At 34.8% G+C, this 20000-nt stretch overlaps 2 protein-coding genes across 5 annotated transcripts in view; one reads left to right on the top strand and one right to left on the bottom strand.

Annotated features, from left to right (window-relative positions):
• LOC138060133 (fibroblast growth factor receptor 4-like) overlaps positions 1-20000 on the top strand; it is a 72920-nt gene that overhangs the window by 1328 nt on the left and 51592 nt on the right. The window contains exon 1 of one of the 4 annotated variants that reach the window (XM_068905849.1): positions 18413-18568. The exons of 2 other annotated variants lie outside the window; for them this stretch is intronic. The gene's annotated coding sequence lies outside the window, so the exon portion shown is untranslated. Of the gene's footprint in view, positions 1-18412; positions 18569-19659; positions 19987-20000 lie in introns of those variants that run through there. One more of the 4 variants, XM_068905847.1, reaches the window with a different exon arrangement.
• On the bottom strand, positions 4217-4735 carry LOC138013884 (uncharacterized). The gene has a single exon (XM_068860929.1). The coding sequence runs from the start codon at positions 4733-4735 to the stop codon at positions 4217-4219; it is 519 nt and encodes a 172-aa protein (XP_068717030.1).

Below are 20000 nucleotides of genomic sequence, written 5' to 3'. Positions count from 1 at the left end.
TCAGGTGCTAGTGGGTAGTCATTATGCAAATCATGTAGTTCTTTTGGATATGCTAGGTCTACTTCTAGTATCAAACCTTTAGTGCTGTCTTCTCTGTACCTAGCTAAGTCTATATTGTCTATCTGTTTTTTTATCATCCATTTAAAACCGCCAGTTGGTAAATATTGACTCATTGCCCAACCATACAGATTGTTAGCATCTAAATACATGATATATTTTGAGGGCGCCTTTTCATCATATGTTTTCATGTATTTATTATTAGCTTTACCATATCGGTTTGCGATGTAGCTTGTTCCACCACGCATTCCTTTTTCAATGAACTGAAACATATCAATATTAGTCATAAGCTCTAATTTAATGTCAGTCATTTTTAGCATAGCATCCCATGACAAACCAGGAGATGTAAAATAATGACATGGATCAAGTTTATAGTATTGCAGAGAGGTCTTTCGAAAGTTTTCGAATACATCAGCTAAGAGAAGTATGTCAGATTTGAGATATAAGTCATGGTACTCACCCATATTTTTGAGAGAGAATGTATTCCACGCATTCTGGGCTTGTGTATAGTCTTCATCACTTATATGTTCATCATTCAATATACTGTAAAATTCTTCTTTTGGTGGTAGCTTTTCATTAAATTTATCAAAGCTATCCATGAAGTCGTATGGATATACTCCTTTTTGAGACATTAAATTAAGCTCTTTACCTTTGAATTTTTGAGAAGTATATATTAATGCTTCTTTTGGTAGGTTGCTCACCAGTTTATCAAGACTTGAGCTCATAAATTGAAAACTATCAATAAAGGTCAGATGATTGCCAAGCATGAAAGCCATATACTTTTCCATGTTGATTGGTATGGCATTGATATTCATTTGGCACTTTTCACCTTTCTTATTTGTGTATTTATGCTCTTTGACTATTTCACCAATCTCTTGCATTATAAAATGACTGTCATACCCACGCAGATTGTGAAATATTACTGGAATTTTATCAGTCATTCTAAAGTTAAAATTACAATCTTGATGAGCGGATCCTCTGTATTGACCAGTCACATGGCAGTGATCTCTTACTCTTACATCAGTTTCATTGTATTCTTTCTCACAGATATGGCATTTATCAGCTTTTTGGAATTTTTCTTCATCATCTTTAGTCATTCCAATATTTGACTTCATCCAGCATAGCTTCCATAAATTTGTAAACGGCTTTTTCACCTCTGTAAATTTGTACTGGTTTCGTGTATTTATCATCATAACAACAAACAACCTTGTATCCATAACCACAGTCTGTATGCTTCTGATAAGCCTCTGTGTATGATTTGTCATTATTGGGTTGACATCCATGTATTTTTTCAGTTATGGCTTCAAAATCTGCATATATTACAAATGGAACTGGTAGTTGTTTATGGAAATTATTGAATTTTAGTATGCTATCGTCTTTTGTTGGCATTTTAATCGCTTGTGTGCCATTCACTTGGATACAGTTTTCTTTATGATCAGTTAATACTCTTTCAGAACTGAAACACTGAAGACAATGCATGCAAAAATGTTTCCTCTCTTTGTGCTTTGTTTGATTGTACATAAACTTGTTGAAATCTTTGATTAATACATAGTGCTTGTTTTCATTTTCTGTTATAAGAAGCAGATTCATACAATCTTCATACTTTTCTTTTGATACATAAATGGGATATTTTTGTTTTTCTTCATAACCAAATACATTGATGTTGATCTCATTATGTTTTTCTATTTTGTTGTACTGTTTGGTAGTCACTGGAAATTCAATTCCTGAATAATTTAAGTTTTCAATGAATGCTTTATCTGATTTTTTTATTCTTTGAGGATTTCTGTCTTGAGGATTAAGATGTCGAATATGACACCATCTAAAACATTCATTGTCACTGTTTTTTATGTTTATTAAACTTTGAGAACTGTTTCTGAGTTCATGTGGTAGTTTAATGTATGATGATCCTTTCATTGGTTCGTATTTTACCACATTAAGATAATGATTGTCAACAGATTGAACAGTCCAACCAGATCCTTCTGAAATCCATACAGCTATTTTATTTAAGATTTCTTGTTTTGATAAAGATAAAGCTAGTTCAATTTGTGTGTCATTTGTTATTGTTTGGGGTTGACTGTTGAAATAAGCTGTTTTAATGACTCTTTCCTCATGACCTGTTTCCTTTTCAAATGTCACCCTCAGTGTTTCAACAAACTTGAGCCCTTTCATTGATATTAATATGTTTTCAATATGGTTAGCAACAGCCTTTCTTGTATTTTGCAGTTGCATAAGTGGGTCTTTGTTGTTTTTGATATTTATCTCAAAAGACTTTGTGTAACCTTTTAATGCTTTCGCTGTTTGCTCAATCTTAGTTCTACGTGCTGGAACTGGTTTTTTAGTTCTAGGCGCTGGAACTGGCCTGTTTAATTGTTCTATTTCTTGTAACCATTCAGAAGGAGGAGCCGGCACTCTCTGTCTCTCAAAATAGTCAACAAGTTCTTTTACACTTTTCCTTGGCGTAACAGCTGGCTTTTTGATTCTTGGTGCTGCAATTGACACTGGTTTAGTATCATCTACGACAATGATTTCAGGCTTTTTCTTTTCTTGCTTTAGCAGCAATTTGATAAGTTCCGATTTACTGAGTTTTTTCAGATCACTCTTGTTCATACTGTTGTGTGTTATAATATTTCTCATTCTATATATTATCTATAGATAATATTTTTTTAAGTGTCTTTAGACGCGCGTTTAAAACGGCGCAGAAATTCGAAACATCCAGATAATGAATGACTTGAACTATCGAAAATTGATCGTGTGAATGGTTTATTTTGTTTCTTTTTGTAAATTGTGTGCCAAAGCATTGCGATAATGTTTTTTGGTATGCAAATGGCAATGTTTTCCTGCTAAAGTGTAGTTCTTACCGTTATTGCAAATAACACAGAACCAAGCTTTGTGAAGCATGTAATCGGTTTTTCGTTGTTTTCTCTCTTCATCGGTGTAGAATCTTGGTCTACCTCTATCTTTTTTCGCTTCTTGATTCTCCATAATAATACAACTATATATTATTTTAAATGTGTTGCGTTGAAATCTGTCCTGTATTTGTGTCCTAATTCTTTAGCCATTTTTATGATCTTTTCATTTTCATGTTCAGTGATGTCATCATTCACTATATAATCGGGAGGAAATGATTCTTTGGGTGAAAACAATACTTCACTGATATGTTCCATCGCAGTTTTTTCCGACATTTATATACTATTGTTTAGATATTTTTTCTACATCTGCGTTCAATATATTTGTTACTTTCTTCCATATGTTTAATGACTTCAAATATAACATCATCATAATAATTGCTCATAAGATACTTACATTTGTTCGTTTCATACATCTTTTTCATATGAAGTTGTTTCTCAGACACATTGTATGAACCTGTCGGGCTTTTAAATTCAATGCATAAAGAATTGTGTTTACTTGTTGGGTTTAACAGCATGAGATCGCATTGTCCTGACATGTAACCTTTTTTCCATGATGTTGAGCGTATTAAAGGCGATTTTTGGTTTTCACCTAGACCAGCGATCATTAAAGCTTTTTCGGGATATTCGTCTCTTATAAATTGCACAACTTTGCAATTCAAGTCATATTCAATTGCAATCATTAATTTTTTGCTTTTCATGTTGTAATATCCTTTCTTTCTGATTGATGGTAAAACTTTGTTGGTTACCCAATGTTTGAATTCTCTTGCTACAGGTTGTTTGGAAGAAAGAATGAGAGAATAAAATCCTGATTCATTGATGAATATAGATTTTGCGTAAAAGCACTTAATTATGCCATCTTCGAGGCTTTTTAAGGGGGGGAACGTTTCGTTCACCCCTGATTTTGGCTTGATTTTTAAGTCCATCAATTTTTTGTCGTCTTCATGCACATGATCTCTGATCGCTTTTTGTGTATTTTTATAGTTCAGTATCAAAGCTATTTCTTTGCCGCGGAACCATATTTGGTCTTTTTTGTCGATGTAACAATTAATGTCTATATTTAGTTCATTGTTTTTGTACTTGGTCTTTTGCAACTCCATTTATATAATTAACTATATATTTTATTTTTAAATGTTTTTGAGTGCGTTTAAACATAGCCAGAAACAATTCATATTTTTGGCTACAAAGTAGCAATCACAGTGTGCACTGTACAACTGAGTTGATATATGTTACATAACTTCAGTTTAAATGTTTTAAATATTTTTAATATCTTTTAATGGTATCCAACTGTTAAATTCATCACTGTACCCCTTCCACTTCACTAGAGCTTGTTTCTTTTTATAGTCCCTCCGAATGACTCTATCAATACGAAAAACATCCTGTATGGCTTTTAATAATTCAGGTTGATAAAAACTTCCTTGAATATCCTCACCTCTGAGATCTTTTAGCTTGTATGTTATTGGATTAGTGTATTGGATCTTATCAACTGTAAACACTTCTTCAGTCCAATTTGGTGTGTAACCCTTGTCAAACACATTCCGTTTATATTTGGATATTCGTACCTTATCATCTATTTTGAATTTAGGTTTTTGTTTCAATTTTTTTGTATCACCATATAGATTAAAGTAAACAGTTCCTTCATTGCTCTTTTTGCTAGCTTCAACAGGTGTCATCTTTATGCTTGAATGTTTTGTGTTGTTGTACTGTTTTACTAGTTTTGGCAACATATCTAAATACTGTGTATTACCTTGAACAGTGAACTGTTTCCACATTTTGGTATCCCATTTTTGTCTAACAAGTCCTTCAAGTGTTTGTTATAGAACTCTTTGCCTTTATCAACCCATAAATATTGTGGTTTTCTGCCTTCCTTGAATATTGTTTTGAATGCTTCAGTGACAGATTCACCTTTCTTATCCTTCAATGGTACGATCCAACCGTATTTGCTGAAAACATCAATGACCATAAGAAGATACCGATAACCTTTATTCCATTTGCTGAACTGTTGCATTTCAACAAGATCACTTGCCCATATTTCATCAATATGATTTGTGATTACACGCCGCCGAGTGAAGTTGCGTCTTATGTATGCATGCAATTCATCTGCTAATTTTTCTTGCCAGTTTTCTTTACTCGACGGCTTTTTCCGTTTTTTGGAACTCCGAGACCCAGCTTTCTTTTTGTTTTAATGGCATACATTGTTGGTGTAGCAAACCAAGGTCTTTGATTGAATGGCATTGCTTTTATACCATCTTCCATAATTTTATCAGCTGCATGCTTTTTAGCCAGATCGTCTCCAGCTTCACTGTATGCTATATCATGTTGCTGACAAACAGAATCTAACTTATTTATTGGATCTCTATATTTTGGATCATTTGAAGCCAATCTGTCTTCTAGTTTTGTACCAGGTCCACAATAATTGTATTTTTTACCCGTTGGAGTTCTCAAATGGAGTTCTCCAAGCTTTGCTAACTGTTTTTGAATATCAAGAGCACCACCATCAAGATCTTTTCTGTTTGTTGTGTATTTTTTATTCGGTCTTATTTTCGTTGACAATTGATCGAGAGCTTCAGATCCAACTTTATGAAGTAGAGGATTCATTTTTCTCAAACCATAATCAATTGCTTTTTTCTGCAGTTTTGGGTCTCTCATTAATTCGGAACCATAATATCTACCCATTTCAACGGCTTTTTTGCCAAGATAAGGTACACCTTTTGTTAGGAACAATTCAGTTCCAGTGTTTGCTAAATCTGACATGATCCCTTTGCCTGCCATCTCTGACAGGCTATTTAGTTTCCCTGTTTTTTAACAAATTTGGTCTTTTTAATGCCGCATTCAGCACAAGTGCAAAAGAACATTAGTCTGCCATTTTTAGTTGTTTTGTAACCTGAAGGCTCAGTACATTCAGTGACGTTCTTCTGCTTAACACAATATGATTTCATATATATACATGAGTTAGATATTTCTGAAATGTTATTTCTGAAATGTTCGATAAATGTCTCATTTTTCATTGTATCATTTGTGTTGAACACTTGTAATAAATCATAATACGAATTACCCTTATTCATTTCATTTAAGAAGAAGAGACAGAAATACCCACAAGTTGTTGTTTGTATGTTTTGTATATGATTATTTTGATGCAACAAAGTCAAATTTTTCTTTTTGGCATGATTTACAATCTCTTGGAATGGAGGCATACCAAAGGAATCAAAATAATTTATTACATTATCCTTAACATAAGTGGCTACCCAGTGAGATCCTGACATATAAGCTGGTTCTAGATTGTAGATAAATAACGCCTGTTTATGGTTATGTGGAACATTTTCATCTCTTGACAGTACATCATTGATCGGTATATTCAAATATTTGCACCATTTTATTAGATCGTGGTTACTCAAAGGGGTGTTTTTATAAAATTTCGGTTTTACAATATGTCTCCTAGAATTGGGATTGAATTGAATGGCGAGTTTTTTCCCAATAGCAGTCCCTTTCCTGATTTTTTTTTGGTTGAGGTTTTTTTTACCATTGCCAGTCACATATGGTGGATAACTATAAAATGGAGGGGGCATTCCAATTCTGGGTGCTCCATTACCTTTTCTTGGCCATGAAGGTGGTATACCTATCCTCGGTGCTCCTTTTCCAGTCATCTTTTTCACAAGATCCAAAGCCAAAGGAATTCCAATGCTAGCTAACAGAGTTCCTAAAAATCCACCTGATTGTGTTTTGGTCGGTTTTATTTTGACTCCAGATCCTGTTTGAGCTGCTTTAACAATATCTCTTTGCTGTTTAGTTGTAAACATATTCAAATATGGTATCAAGTTGATTGATTGCATTGAAAGGTATCATCATAGGCAATGGCATAGCACCACCTTTTTGACCCTTTCCAGTTATGGCTTTCAAAGCCTGTCCAACTCCTTCTGATGCTAAACCGGATAAAGCCGACAAGCCTAGGGTTTTACCAATTGTTGGTAATGCTCTCATACCAAGTGACAATACGGTACTCAAAAGACTTCCACCAATTTGGTTTCTTATATTGGTCTTGGCGAGTTTTATATCCATACCTTTATCCAATTTCCGATTTTTTTCCAATCTTTTTTTTACCGTAGCTGGAACATAAAGAGTGTCATTTTCATGAAGAGAATCATTCTTTAGTCTCAGAACGATTGTTTCTCTTTTATGGTAAGCATTACTCAGATTCTTTTTTTGATTGTCTGAAAGTCTGACTTTGATTTCGTAAAGTTCAGTCATATAATATATGTTATATAATTTCAGTTACAAAACATATATGATTAATAAATATCCAGTTAGAGTCATTGAGTCATCGACGTTTGGTGTTATCGACTTTTTTACAATATAACCAGTTCATTTCCGATTTTGTCAATGACGACTGTTTCTTCATATAAAACGACAGCATGTACACTGAAAGGACTGTCGCCAGCACTATTAGCATTGAGTTTGTACCTAAAAATCAACTGTTTGGGATCTCTTGTTACTTTCTCTGCCTGATATGATAGATCGAAATAGATCAGAGGATATAGAGAGTTGTAATTCGCTAGGTTGAGTTGTGTGCCAGTGTTGTAATCTTTTTCCTCATTGCATAAGACATTAAATCGTTGAAGATTCTTACTTTACTTTCAGAATCATATTCAGCTTCGGGATAAAAGACACCATTCCCGTATTCCAATCTGCATGTTGTCAAATAACTACCATTTCCACGATTAGATCGGCATTTATATTAAATGTATCAAATTCATATGGATTTGCCGCCGAATTCCTTGTTTTAGCTCGTTGTAGGTATACAAAAATTGCTTTAACATTGTCAATACTTGAAGAAATCTGGAAGAATCCACTACCATTCCTCGGACTCGACATCTGATACATTTCTCTGAGATACGTCCATTTATCCTGTTTTAAAAAAGAACCAATGAACTTATCATACAGACTGTCCTTTGGAGTCAGTTTTGGAACCCATAGTAGAAATCTGTTAATGACAACCCTTCCATCATCAACTGCGTCAAGTTTTTGAAGTAGTTCGTTATCATCCGGTAGCTTTAAAGTAAATTCAAGCTGCATTGGTACCAGCATCTTGCCCTCCAACTCTTCAAAAAAACTGTAACGATTAAGAGGTATGATTCTATTGACATCAGAATTCCCGGTTGTTAAAAGTCGTCTAGCCTCAAATCCTGCATTCTGATTAGCATTGGCTATGAGATGACTTGTATCTAAATACCAAAGACTATTCTTGGCTACTGAGCGACTAAAATCGTCACTATATTCGAGGAGGTTTTTGACAAAAACGACCTTGTGAAGATTGTCCGTGTCGTACACAATTTTACCAGCGCTTTTAATCATCATATGAGCAATCAATGAATGAGATCCATTGATGACTGTTATACGATCTCCAGCATAGGCTGAACCATCAGCCAATTTTTGTACCTTAAACTGAATCTCAAAATAAGCATTGTACCAATCGTAAAAACTCGATCGATCATTGATTGTAAATGTATATCCATTTTTCTCCTGATGTTGACCATTGTCTGGGGCTCTAATTACATCATCAAGTTGGAAACGCACTAACTCATTTCTTTGTAAAAATTCGCTTGTTCTAAAAGCCATTTATACTATATTACATAATTTTGCTATCATGTTATTTATTTGAAGACTCTGCGCCTTCTTTTTGCACCTGATCCTGATATCAATCTATTGAGGATCATATCAGTACTTTCATCTCGCTGTTTAATGGGTGAGGATGGAACAATTGCCCTTTGTCTTGTATCTCCTTTTCTCAAATTTGCAAATTTTTTCATTATCAGGTCTCCTGACTTTTCTGCCGCCGCCTTACCAATTTTATCACCTGCATGGGAAACCCCTGATTCTAATGCCTTCTTTGCCATTGGCTTAGCAAATTTCTTGAAAACAGACGATGCCACACTCTTCAATGGTTTGAAAATGTTATCAATGATAAGTCCTGATCCTTTGTGTTGAAAAACAAATCTACCAAGTTTTGGATGATAAAACCTCTTGAATTCATACGGTTTCATTTATACTTTTATGTTATATTATTCTATGCTATTCAAAATCAGTGAAAAAGATGTATCCGCTCCATTTAGATCCAGTAATCTTTTTTTTCCATCGGTTATCCAGATTCTGATTGATGAAATTGTAATTTTATTAACTGGATTAAATGTAACTCGTAGTGGTTCGAGGGTGAAGGAGTAACTTGGTTTCAGTACACTGGTTGAGAATGAATAAATGATGTCTGTTTCTTTGCCGTCTACAAGCGATTTGTTAATTAAATCACAATGAATATTAAGCATTTCTGTGTCTTGACTGAGATTTGGCACTCTTGATCCAATATGCGTTCCACTTGCTAATATCTTTTTGTCAAAACCTATTAGGTCATTAAAATTACTCGCTCTTAAATCAAGTTGGTAATCATTGGCTAATATAATCGTGACCCTGAATGTTGTGTCATTAAATACAAGAGTTATCGGATACGTATCAACAGTTTTATCACCGGTTTTTTTGCTGATTTTTGTCAGATTTTTTATGTATGTGTTCAAATCTGTATAATTCCACACACCGGCTGGAAGTGAAATGTTTTTAAAAGTTGAACCATTATCTGAGCTGTATTTAATCAATTGATTTTTGTGTCCAGCATTAACATTGAACCAAGTGAATGACATGTTAATAACTCGATTCAGACCAATGACATATTGCTTGTTGTTGTCTAAAATTATAGGTCTGGTGAAATTTGTTGTAAAATCTTCTGGTTTATTACCATATTGATTTTTTACAGAATATGATGATAATACTATCTCACGTTGCATTATATAACAAAGTTACATTAAATTTTGAAATATTGTTTGTATAATTTGTCATATTGTGATCTGTTGATTGTCGACATTTTCAATAATGTGTCCAATATAGAAACACCCATATTTCGCATGTCAATGCTCGTATTGCCAGCCAATATCTCACCAACAATTAAATCCAATTTTTTTATAAGTTCTTTCGGTTTGTTGAAAAATATAACATTGCCACTTTTTTGTTTTTTCCTACCAGAACCTTTTATTGTTTCGATTTTATTTTGATAATGTTTTATGTATTCATTTAGAGTTCTCATAGCGCGATCCACTCTTTTGTTTTCCTCTTGCCTATCAGCTTCCGTTATATTCCCACTTTTGTATTGCTTTGTAACGTTTCCTTTGTAGGCTTTCAATTGATTTCTTTTAAATTTAGCATCATTGACAATCTTATTGAGATATTTTTTGTTCTTTCGTTGAGTCATTTCTTGTTGATTCATTACCTTTTCAACAGAATCATAATTTTGAAGACCAAGATCATATAATATGTCATCATCCATATCTTTATCATCTATTCCATAATCGATATCATTGTCGTCATCATATTCTGGTGGTAATTCTGGTTCTTCATGAAAGTACTTAGGATCAACATAAATCTCTTTTTTGCCTTCCAGAAGATCTTGTAAAGATTCTTCATATGTTGGCGGTTTTGGCACCAGTTGTTTTTCTTGCTGTGGCAAAACAGGTTGTTCAAATAATTCACCAAGATTCATATCTGGAACTTCATCCTCTATATCAATGCCGTAATCAGGAACTTCTCCTTTCTTCAGTGGTCGTTTTTTCCTTGGCAACCTTAAAACCTGATTACTATCAATAACATCATCTAATTTACTTGTAATTGGTTTGAATACTTTTGAAAATCCCTGTTGACTGGTCTGCTGACCAATATCATGCTTTTCAATTGCATTACGGACATAATTGATCTTATCCCCTAATTCAGATTTACTCTTTGCGAGTTCTTTCCACTTAAGTAAACTCATTTATTGTTATATTGTTACGTTACATAAAAATGGAAATTCATATATAAAAAATATCGTTTAACACCGTGTTATACTCCATGTTAAACACCATGTCATCGAAATAATATGCCCATATAATATAGAAATGAAAATACCAAATCATGATACTGACGATAAAGTCACATCCAATTTCAAACAAATATATGATTTTATGCCTGATCGATGCTTCCGCATGCTGATTTGCGGACCTTCTGGTTCGGGAAAAACAAATACACTGATGCATATGATTTACAATTTGTTGTACTTTGATAAAATATACCTTTATGCAAAAAACTTAGAGCAGTCAAAGTATCAGAATCTCATGGTTAAGTTCAAACCAATAAGTGATGAAGCTGGTTATGATGTTATTGAAGCAAGCAATGATAAAATCATTCCTGTAAACGATCTTGATAGTGAAAATCAGAAATTGGTAATATTTGACGATTTTGTATGTGATAGAAACCAAAAGCCATTAGTTGACTATTTTATTCAGGGAAGACATAAAAATTGCAGTGCTATTTATCTCAGTCAATCATATTATAAAACTCCAAAAGATATCAGATTAAACTGCTCACATTTTGCTATTTATGAATTTCCAAGCAACAACGAAAAATCGCTTATTTGCAGAGAAAACAATGTATCAAAACAATTATACGAAAAAGCAACTGGTGACCCTTACAGCTTCATATATATCGATAAGCCACGGAAATTTACAACAATGAACTTTGATGGAACAATATAACCCATGTATATATGAGCTACTCTAATGGCAAATTACCCGAAGAAACGACATTGCATGACAAAGTTATTGAAATAGTAAAAGGATTACCTGGTGTCGGTTTTAAACTTACTGATGATGGTGATTATGATATTCAAAATAAAAAATTGAGAAATGTAGCTTCACCGCAAACGAATGACGATGCAACCACTAAGAGTTATGTTGATTCAGAGGTTTCAAAGACATTAAAATTGGATGGAAGCAATGCAATGACTGGAGCCCTCAATATGGATAACAGACGTGTTGAAAATATAGCGCCGGCAAGGCATGGCCAATCGGATGCTGTTTCAAGCCTGCATTTGCATACATATTACATGGATTTAAATGTCGACGATGGCAAAATCGAAGTCCAAAATCCTTTTGACATGAACAGTGAAAAAATAACGAATACAGCTAAAGGAACAGATGATGATGATGTGGTTGTGAAAAAACAAGTGCTTCTGTTGGACGGAACACAACAAATGTCTTCTAATTTGCAGATGGAAAATAACACTCTTGAAAATTTAGCAGATCCACGCACAAACAGCAAAGACGCCATCAATATGAATTGGTTCACACGAAATTTTTTAAAGACTGGAAATACCGATTATGCTATTGATTGTCAATACAAAACTTTTTACAACACGAGACCTAACACATACGAAGATCAATTGACGACCCTCCAAGAGGTTCGAAGCAGATTTGTTGCAAAATCTGGTCAAACAATCGATATTGAAAATAAACGTATTGTTAATGTCGCAAATCCCGTGAATAACACTGGTGTTGTGAATAAGCAATACCTTGAAACACATGTCAACAACATAGATTTGTCTGATTATTTGAAAAGAGATGGGACAGTTTCCGTAACTGGTGATTTTGACTTTGGTGACAATAAAATTACAAAGGTTGGTAACGGTTCAAATTCGACTGATGTTGTAAATAAAGGATACATTGATACTGCATTAGTCGCCAAACCAAATGTCAATCAGGTTGTGTTACGAGATGGTACACAGGAGATGACTGGAGATCTCGACATGTCAAACAAAAAATAAAGAATCTTGCTGATCCAGCAGGTGTAAACGATGCCACAGGAAAAGGTTACGTTGATCGATTATTTTTGGATGCACTTCGATTAGATGGTTCAGCTCAAATGACTGGAAATTTGGATATGAACAATAAACGAATAATCAATGTCGCAAATTCCCTTAGTGAAACTGATGTTGTAAATAAACGATATTTCGAAACACATGTTGAAAACATAGATTTGTCTGATTATTTGAAAAGAGATGGGACAGTTTCTGTGACTGGTGATTTTGACTTTGGTGACAATAAAATAACAAAAGTTAGTAACGGTTCAAATTCGACTGATGTTGTAAATAAAGGATACATTGATACTGCATTAGTCGCCAAACCAAATGTCAATCAGGTTTTATTACGAGATGGTTCACAAGATATGTCAGGCCATTTAAATATGTCGTTCAACAAAATAACTAATGTCGATCCTCCTACAGACGAAGGTGATGCAGCAATTAAAAAATATGTCGATGATGAAACAGGCAAAAAGCCAGATATAAATCAAGTCGTTTTACGAGACGGCAGTAATACAATGACTTCCAATCTAGACATGAACAATCAACGAATAATAAATCTCGGAAACGCCACACATAATCAAGATGCTATAACTTTGAAGCAAGTGAATGATGCTTTTTCAACTATAAGTACCGAAAATAACAAATATACAGACCAAAAAATAGCGGAGAGTCATATAAGCACACACGAAAACCGTAAAAACGTCTTAGCCTATGCAATGGATGATGGAGAATTTACAGAAGATTTCGGTATTCAGGATGTTAATTTAATCACCTATAATGACTCGCCTCATAAAACGAACAAGAAGGCATTTACTATGAAAGTTCAAAAAACTAATGACGGATCCAGTCTGTTCAAAGGAAGGTTTGATTTCAATTTGTTTAAAATGATACGTGATGATTTCAGTGACAATTATACAGTGTGTGTTGAAGTCTATTTCGAAAAAGATGGTAGACATAACACAGAGTTCAGCAGATTCAACATACAATTTGAAAGACTGAACATGAACATCGACAATTACAACACAATAAGAATAAATTCCGATTACAAATATTTTCGCAGCATATTGAATTTGAGTCCTGATGGTACTTCTAAACAAATCCAAAGAAGGGTGTATGTTAATGTTCAATGTACTTATGACAACCTTAGCCCTAGTCTATTGCCTTTATACGTTGTGATTTATGGCATTAAAGGTGAAGCTAAAAACGATCTCGATTTTACGATCTATGATTATGAAAAGGCGTATGAGGTTGCAAATAATCAATTTCAACTACATGTACCAATCGACATGAATAACAACAAAATAACAGGTTTACCATCACCTGTCAATGACACGGATGCAGTCAATCTGTCGTACCTTTTTAACACAAATCTTGTATCTTATTTATGGGGAGAAACATCAAGAGCTTCAGTTGCTACTGAATGTATTTTTACACTCATTGGAGGGTATGTAGCAATGCCAACAGATATGTACATCGCAGCTGTAACTTTGATTACTGATAAATTATATCCCCTTTCAAGCAATCATAGGCTGACAATAGAAACAACAAATACATCCGTTTATAATCTCAATTTTTCTTCAAAAAGAAGCATCGCTGTAAACATTAACAGACTTTTCTCGAATATCCGAAAATTAAAAATTACATATTCAGGCACTGCAGACTCAAGAAAATTTCATTTTATAATTTCACATAAGTCTTTTGGTCGTTAAAATAATATGGCATTATACGTTGAAAAAACAATATTAGACCATCATACTGTCTTAATGCAAAGGTATAATATAACGTAAATATATATGTATATCAATTTATTGCTTGAATATGTGACATACAATTTTGAAAAAACAAAGGAAAAACATCCAAACATTGACGATAAAATATTAAAATCAGCACTTGTTTATAGATACCTGCATTTTTATCATCTCGAAAGAGATATATCCATAAATAAGATTCTTGAACTCAATAATGGTGAAATAGGTCTTCTTGGACTAGGTAGTGGCTGTCTAACATGGTTACTTGAAAAGATCTTCGGTTGGATCAATATATTAAATTCACATAGTGTATTACATGATGCTTCCGGGAGGTTTTATAACCACCATAAGCTCGGTAGAGGTTACACTTATGCTATTTCAGAAAAATACACAACTAAACTGATTAAAAGATCACCTTTTTGTGGTCAAGTCAGTGGCATACTATATTGTCTATGCAGACGATTAACAATCTAAACTATAATTATGGCAGATCGAAAAAAGAGAATATTCAGCTGGAACCATATTTCAGACAAACTCTCAGAAGATGAAGTGTATGAACTAAAGAGCTATTTTAAAAGATATCACAGAAAATGCTGGGCTTTTAAGCAGGCTGTAAAACGGTTCAAAAGATTTAAATTGATAGGTAATAGTATTTCTGTTCTAACTGGAGCAGGCGGTTTGGTTTCGGCTGTGGTGACAGGAGGTATAGCTCTTGTAGCAATAAGCACTTGTGCTTTGTTAATCAAGTCTTACATGGATTTCCAATCACTGGATCTTAAAATACAAAATTGCACGTACGCATACCAAAGTTATCAACATCTATTGAATTCAATAAAAGACATGTTGAGAAGCGGTGATTTTCAACCATCGTTTCACACAGAATTAAAAAATGTAGATGATTTTGTGACTGATGTTTGTCCTAGTGTTGATAAGTTCTACGCTAAATACAATGACAAATTCATTCCTTAACTATTGTGTTTATTTCATCGATTATCAGTGTCTTTACGTCCTTCCACTATTGTTCATATGATTGAAGTGTCTTTTTGGATTTACTCGTCTTGACCTTTTCAAAAGGAAGATCAAGCATTTTAAATATTTGTTTCAAAATGAAATTTATGTTAATCATACGCTTTCTGTCTATATTCACAGATTTTACGACCTTACCAATTTCATCAAAAATTCTCAATCTCTTATCTCTATTTTTCACGGTTATCTGAAAACCATTTTTTGCAGCTATGTTATTCATTATGTTTTCTATATGATATTTTCGCTGATAGATTGATTTACGGTGAAATCTGTGTTTGTTTTCATAAAAGTCAACATATTCTATGAGGTGTATAACCTTGAACTGTTCCGCATTTTTTACAAACTATGGTATTATCCTTTACTATAAACGGTTCACCGCAACATTGTTCTGTTTTTTTAGTATGCTTTGATATTCGTTTATTGCAAAATGGACAGACCACTTGTTCCATATTGACAAGTTCTTCATGTATTTCTTTACAACTCATTATACTATTATATCATTACACTATTATATGAGATATTAATTTTATACAATAAAAACATATAGATTTCCAAAAATAGTAGAACAAAAATACGAGATCAAAAGTTGGAAGCCATTATATGGAAAGTAGTATGGAGTTGGGTTGGTACGAGCACATTTTTGCAAAAAATGTGCTCGTACCCCCAACTCCTATACTACTGAAGTCTATTCACGCCTAATAGCCCTTGAGGACGAACAAATATATTTAATACAGATTTAAGAAAATTACAAAGCAAAGACATGAAATCGCTTACCTTAACCACACCGGACTTGTAAGAAATCGCTGAATAAAAACCACCTATTTCCGGAAATACGACCTCTCTCACGCCGCCATTTCTGAAGCAAGTGTGACAAAATGTTGCATCAAAGCATCATGGGATTTATGAAAAATCCTCCTTTCGTAACACGCATCCCACATTGCCACGCCCATCGTATGGCCCTGGCATCGGTGCCTTTAGCACCCCCAGTGATCACTGTGATCTCGCTCGGTTTCGACATTCGCTCACTCTCGCTCACAACGACAACTACATCAATCAAATGGTTGTATTCTCTTTTTATTACAACATGGAGCCAATGAAAAACTATTTTACAATATTGAGCACAGGTCATGCGGTGTTTGAAGAACACCCGTCAGATAGGCCTTGCGAGAAGCCATTTGAAAGACGGATGGTGCTTGAGATGTGTTCTCGAACGATCTTCCCCTCTGCTTGTATGGGTGATTTCGAGATGGCACTACGTTCTGTTTCTTCTTTGGCTGGTAAGCCACCAGGCGTGGTTCAAAGCCTGGGTATTGAGGATATTGCGGTGGCGGATTCAGTTTCTCTAAGATGAAGACTAGGATCTTGTGGTTCCAGTGAGGGTCCAACCATTGGAAATAGGGGCATGTGCGGCTCCGACAGCTGAAATACATGCGGCCAGGGTTCTTCTCAGTTTTGCTCTGTTTTAGAGTGGAAGGTTTATCGCAGTAACACAGCATCTTTGGCCATTTGGAATGCATTTTGTCGATGTTTATCATAAGCTGTTGGTGCCGTTGTTTTTCCACCGCTTCTAAGTATTGGTGTACTCCTTGTTGGCTTGTAATGAAGGCACAGGGGTACTCAGGACATTTCACGTAATTCAAAACCATTGTTTGATGTTCGGTGCTCCAACAAACAACTATGTTTGTTTCCACCCCCACATTTGGCATAAAGGTTGGTTTTCAAATGCTCTTGGGGACACTGCATATTCCTAAGAGCATTAGAAAACAATAGTTAATGCAAAATTGGGGAGAGGGGGAAGAGAGAATGGCTTGTATCAACTTTGTGGCATTTTTAGCCCTATCAATTTTTCTTGACAAGACTCTTTTGCACTTTGAAGCGGTTATGAACCACAGTCCTCACATTGCCATTGCTTTGTCGTGGTGCTTTCAATGTACTGAAAGACAAAAACGTCCAAAATATTCAAAATATTTGCTTCAGTCTTAGAATATCTTGTAGTTTATTCTTAATTCATTAATATCACTCCCATGCTTGTTTTCATTTGATTAAGCGGTTTTCTTTAGTGCAATACGTTTTGCTAATAAAGGCACGATAACACGACTACTAGTTGGTAACTGGCACAGTACCGCTCATCTGGAAGATTAGTGTCTTCGGATGCAGGGACACTGATCTATAACTATGTGTGTTCAACTTTTTTTGGTGGGGTATTTTTACTTTCTCAATCAACAAATCCTTTTCACGAAGGGCTTCACTTTAGCTACACTCTCATAAACATGGACACACTCCACTTTTCAGAGATTCCGCGGGTTAAACCATCAGTAAATGAGCGACAGCCACGAGGATCTCCCAGAGAGGGTCCTTGTTCCCTTTAAATATTTGCGTGGGTTCCCTTCTTTCCCAAATTACTTTCAAACTTGTTCCCAGCTTTTTGATCTCTAAAATTGTTTTAAATTATTTGTGCTCCCTTTTTCCCTAAATTATATTGACATTGTTTCCCAGTTCCAATTAGCCATGTTTTCTTATTCCCTAAAGTCCTGGGAGGGCCCCAATCATCGAGGGACTTGAAAGCGGCGAGTCCCTGTTTGTCGTATTCAGTGGAGTGGTACATTAAGAGCCAATGTCTGAAATTATGGAGAATTGGGCGTCAGTCGTGAAATTTTAAATTCCTTCATATTTTGCCCGGGTAACCTCTATAGTGAAGTATTTTCAAATATAACATTAAAAGTTTCAACAGCTTTTTATATTTTGGGAGATTGGGGAAAGTTTGAAAACACGGCATGTTGGCCTCCTTTGAATGGTGAAATTGGCGGAAAATAACGCATTTTAAGTCGCTCGTACGGTAAAACGCGGCCCAATATAAATACATTTTAGCTCTTCATAACACAGTAATAAAATTACTGCAGCGTAAACAGAGCTCGGTAAACAATGAAATATTGCAACTCAGTGCGCGCTTAACTTAGTCACACAACTCAAGCCCTATAACGGCTGAACTGGAAAATACGACATCATAATAAGCCTGATGACTAATATAGTGAATTGAACGTCGCAAAAATCCACAAAAATGACTGCAGACGAAATCAGCGACCTACATGTACTGATATTGGGCAATTTAGACAACCGATAAGGTAAAAGGAGTAGTTGATATTCATCTTCAGACTATTTCAAATATTTGTCTTTCGTTTAGAGTGTTGTACCTTGAAGTTCATATTAATTATTGTCCTTTTTCATTATGCGACCTACATGTATACACAGTAAGTTTATTTTCTAAGCAGATGTTTACCACGTCACCAAAGGTTCTGAAATGAAACGGTGATTGAATTTATCAATGATTGCAAATGTGATCGTGAATTTTACATGACGTGACCTCAATTTTACGAAATGCCATGTAAGACATTGCAAAAATACTGTGAAAACTGCCAAAAAAAAAAAAAAAACCAACGATACTCGTGAGCCTTCTTGAAGCAAACTGTATCAAAAAGAACCTCGAAGTGATAAAGAAACAAAGCTTTGTTTTTGCCTTTCAGGGAAAGTAACTTCGCCAGCTTCTTCAAACTCTATTTGTTTATAGACCCTCTCGAGTTTGGACAATGCGCGAGCCAGCGAAGCATGCGATGCATGCGAGTCATGGGTGCGAGCCATGCGAGGCATGCGAGCCATGACTGCGAGGCGTGCGAGCCATGACTGCGAGTCATGCGAGCCAAGATGGCGAGTCAACATGCGAATCACACAGTTATTAAAAGATAACCGTTTTAAACTGGGTGCTTCGACTTAATAGCAATTTATCAGCGCTATTTGAAATGGGTGCTTAGACTTAATAACAATTTATCAGTGCTATTTGAAATGGGTGCTTAGACTTAAAAGCGAAATGCATGACTTGCTGCCTCGCAGGTTGTCCAGCCCCGACCTTCTCTTTGGTATTGTGTCAGATTTTTGAGAATTTGACCGCGACATAAAATTAGTTGGAAACGTATAGTCATGGAATAATATTCTCACAAAAAGCAGTGCAAAGTGAGTTTTACCTTAGAGAGGACTACATTTATAAAACAACGCATTATCTATCTCAAATGGTATATATTGGCATTTTGCATAGTCTAATTAGAATTGTCATAACCACCCCACAACGTCATGTAATGACATGTTTGGAACGTATTTATAAGATTGCATGTGTAAAGCGGCTTTGGAAAATTAAAACTACAGCAACACGAAAAAGCTCAAAGGCAAAGTTTTGTTCTTTTCAATTTGTTGAGTTACGAAACGTCGCTCCTAACATTATAATTTTTCAAATATTACAATTAACTTTCAATTAGCATGTTGCGACTTTTTATCATGATTCCTACTCACTTTCGTTGCCATGGCTCCCAATGGCAGGTGATTTTCTAGCACAAAACGGACGTGTTATCCGATACCTATTTGTTGGTCAAAATATCACCAGCGTAAAGCACACGTTTGAAAAAAGAGAAGGAAAATATCCCCGTAAGGACGAGCTGGGATGGTCCAGTGATCCCATTGACGTTTATCCAATTAGGATTTTAATTTAACACAGGTGAATGGTAAACG

Source organism: Montipora capricornis, chromosome 8 (assembly GCF_036669925.1).
Source record: "Montipora capricornis isolate CH-2021 chromosome 8, ASM3666992v2, whole genome shotgun sequence".
NCBI classification, from domain to species: Eukaryota; Metazoa; Cnidaria; class Anthozoa; order Scleractinia; family Acroporidae; genus Montipora; species Montipora capricornis.
The sequence above is the reverse complement of the archived record's forward strand: the minus strand, read 5'-3'. Positions and strand labels throughout refer to the sequence as shown.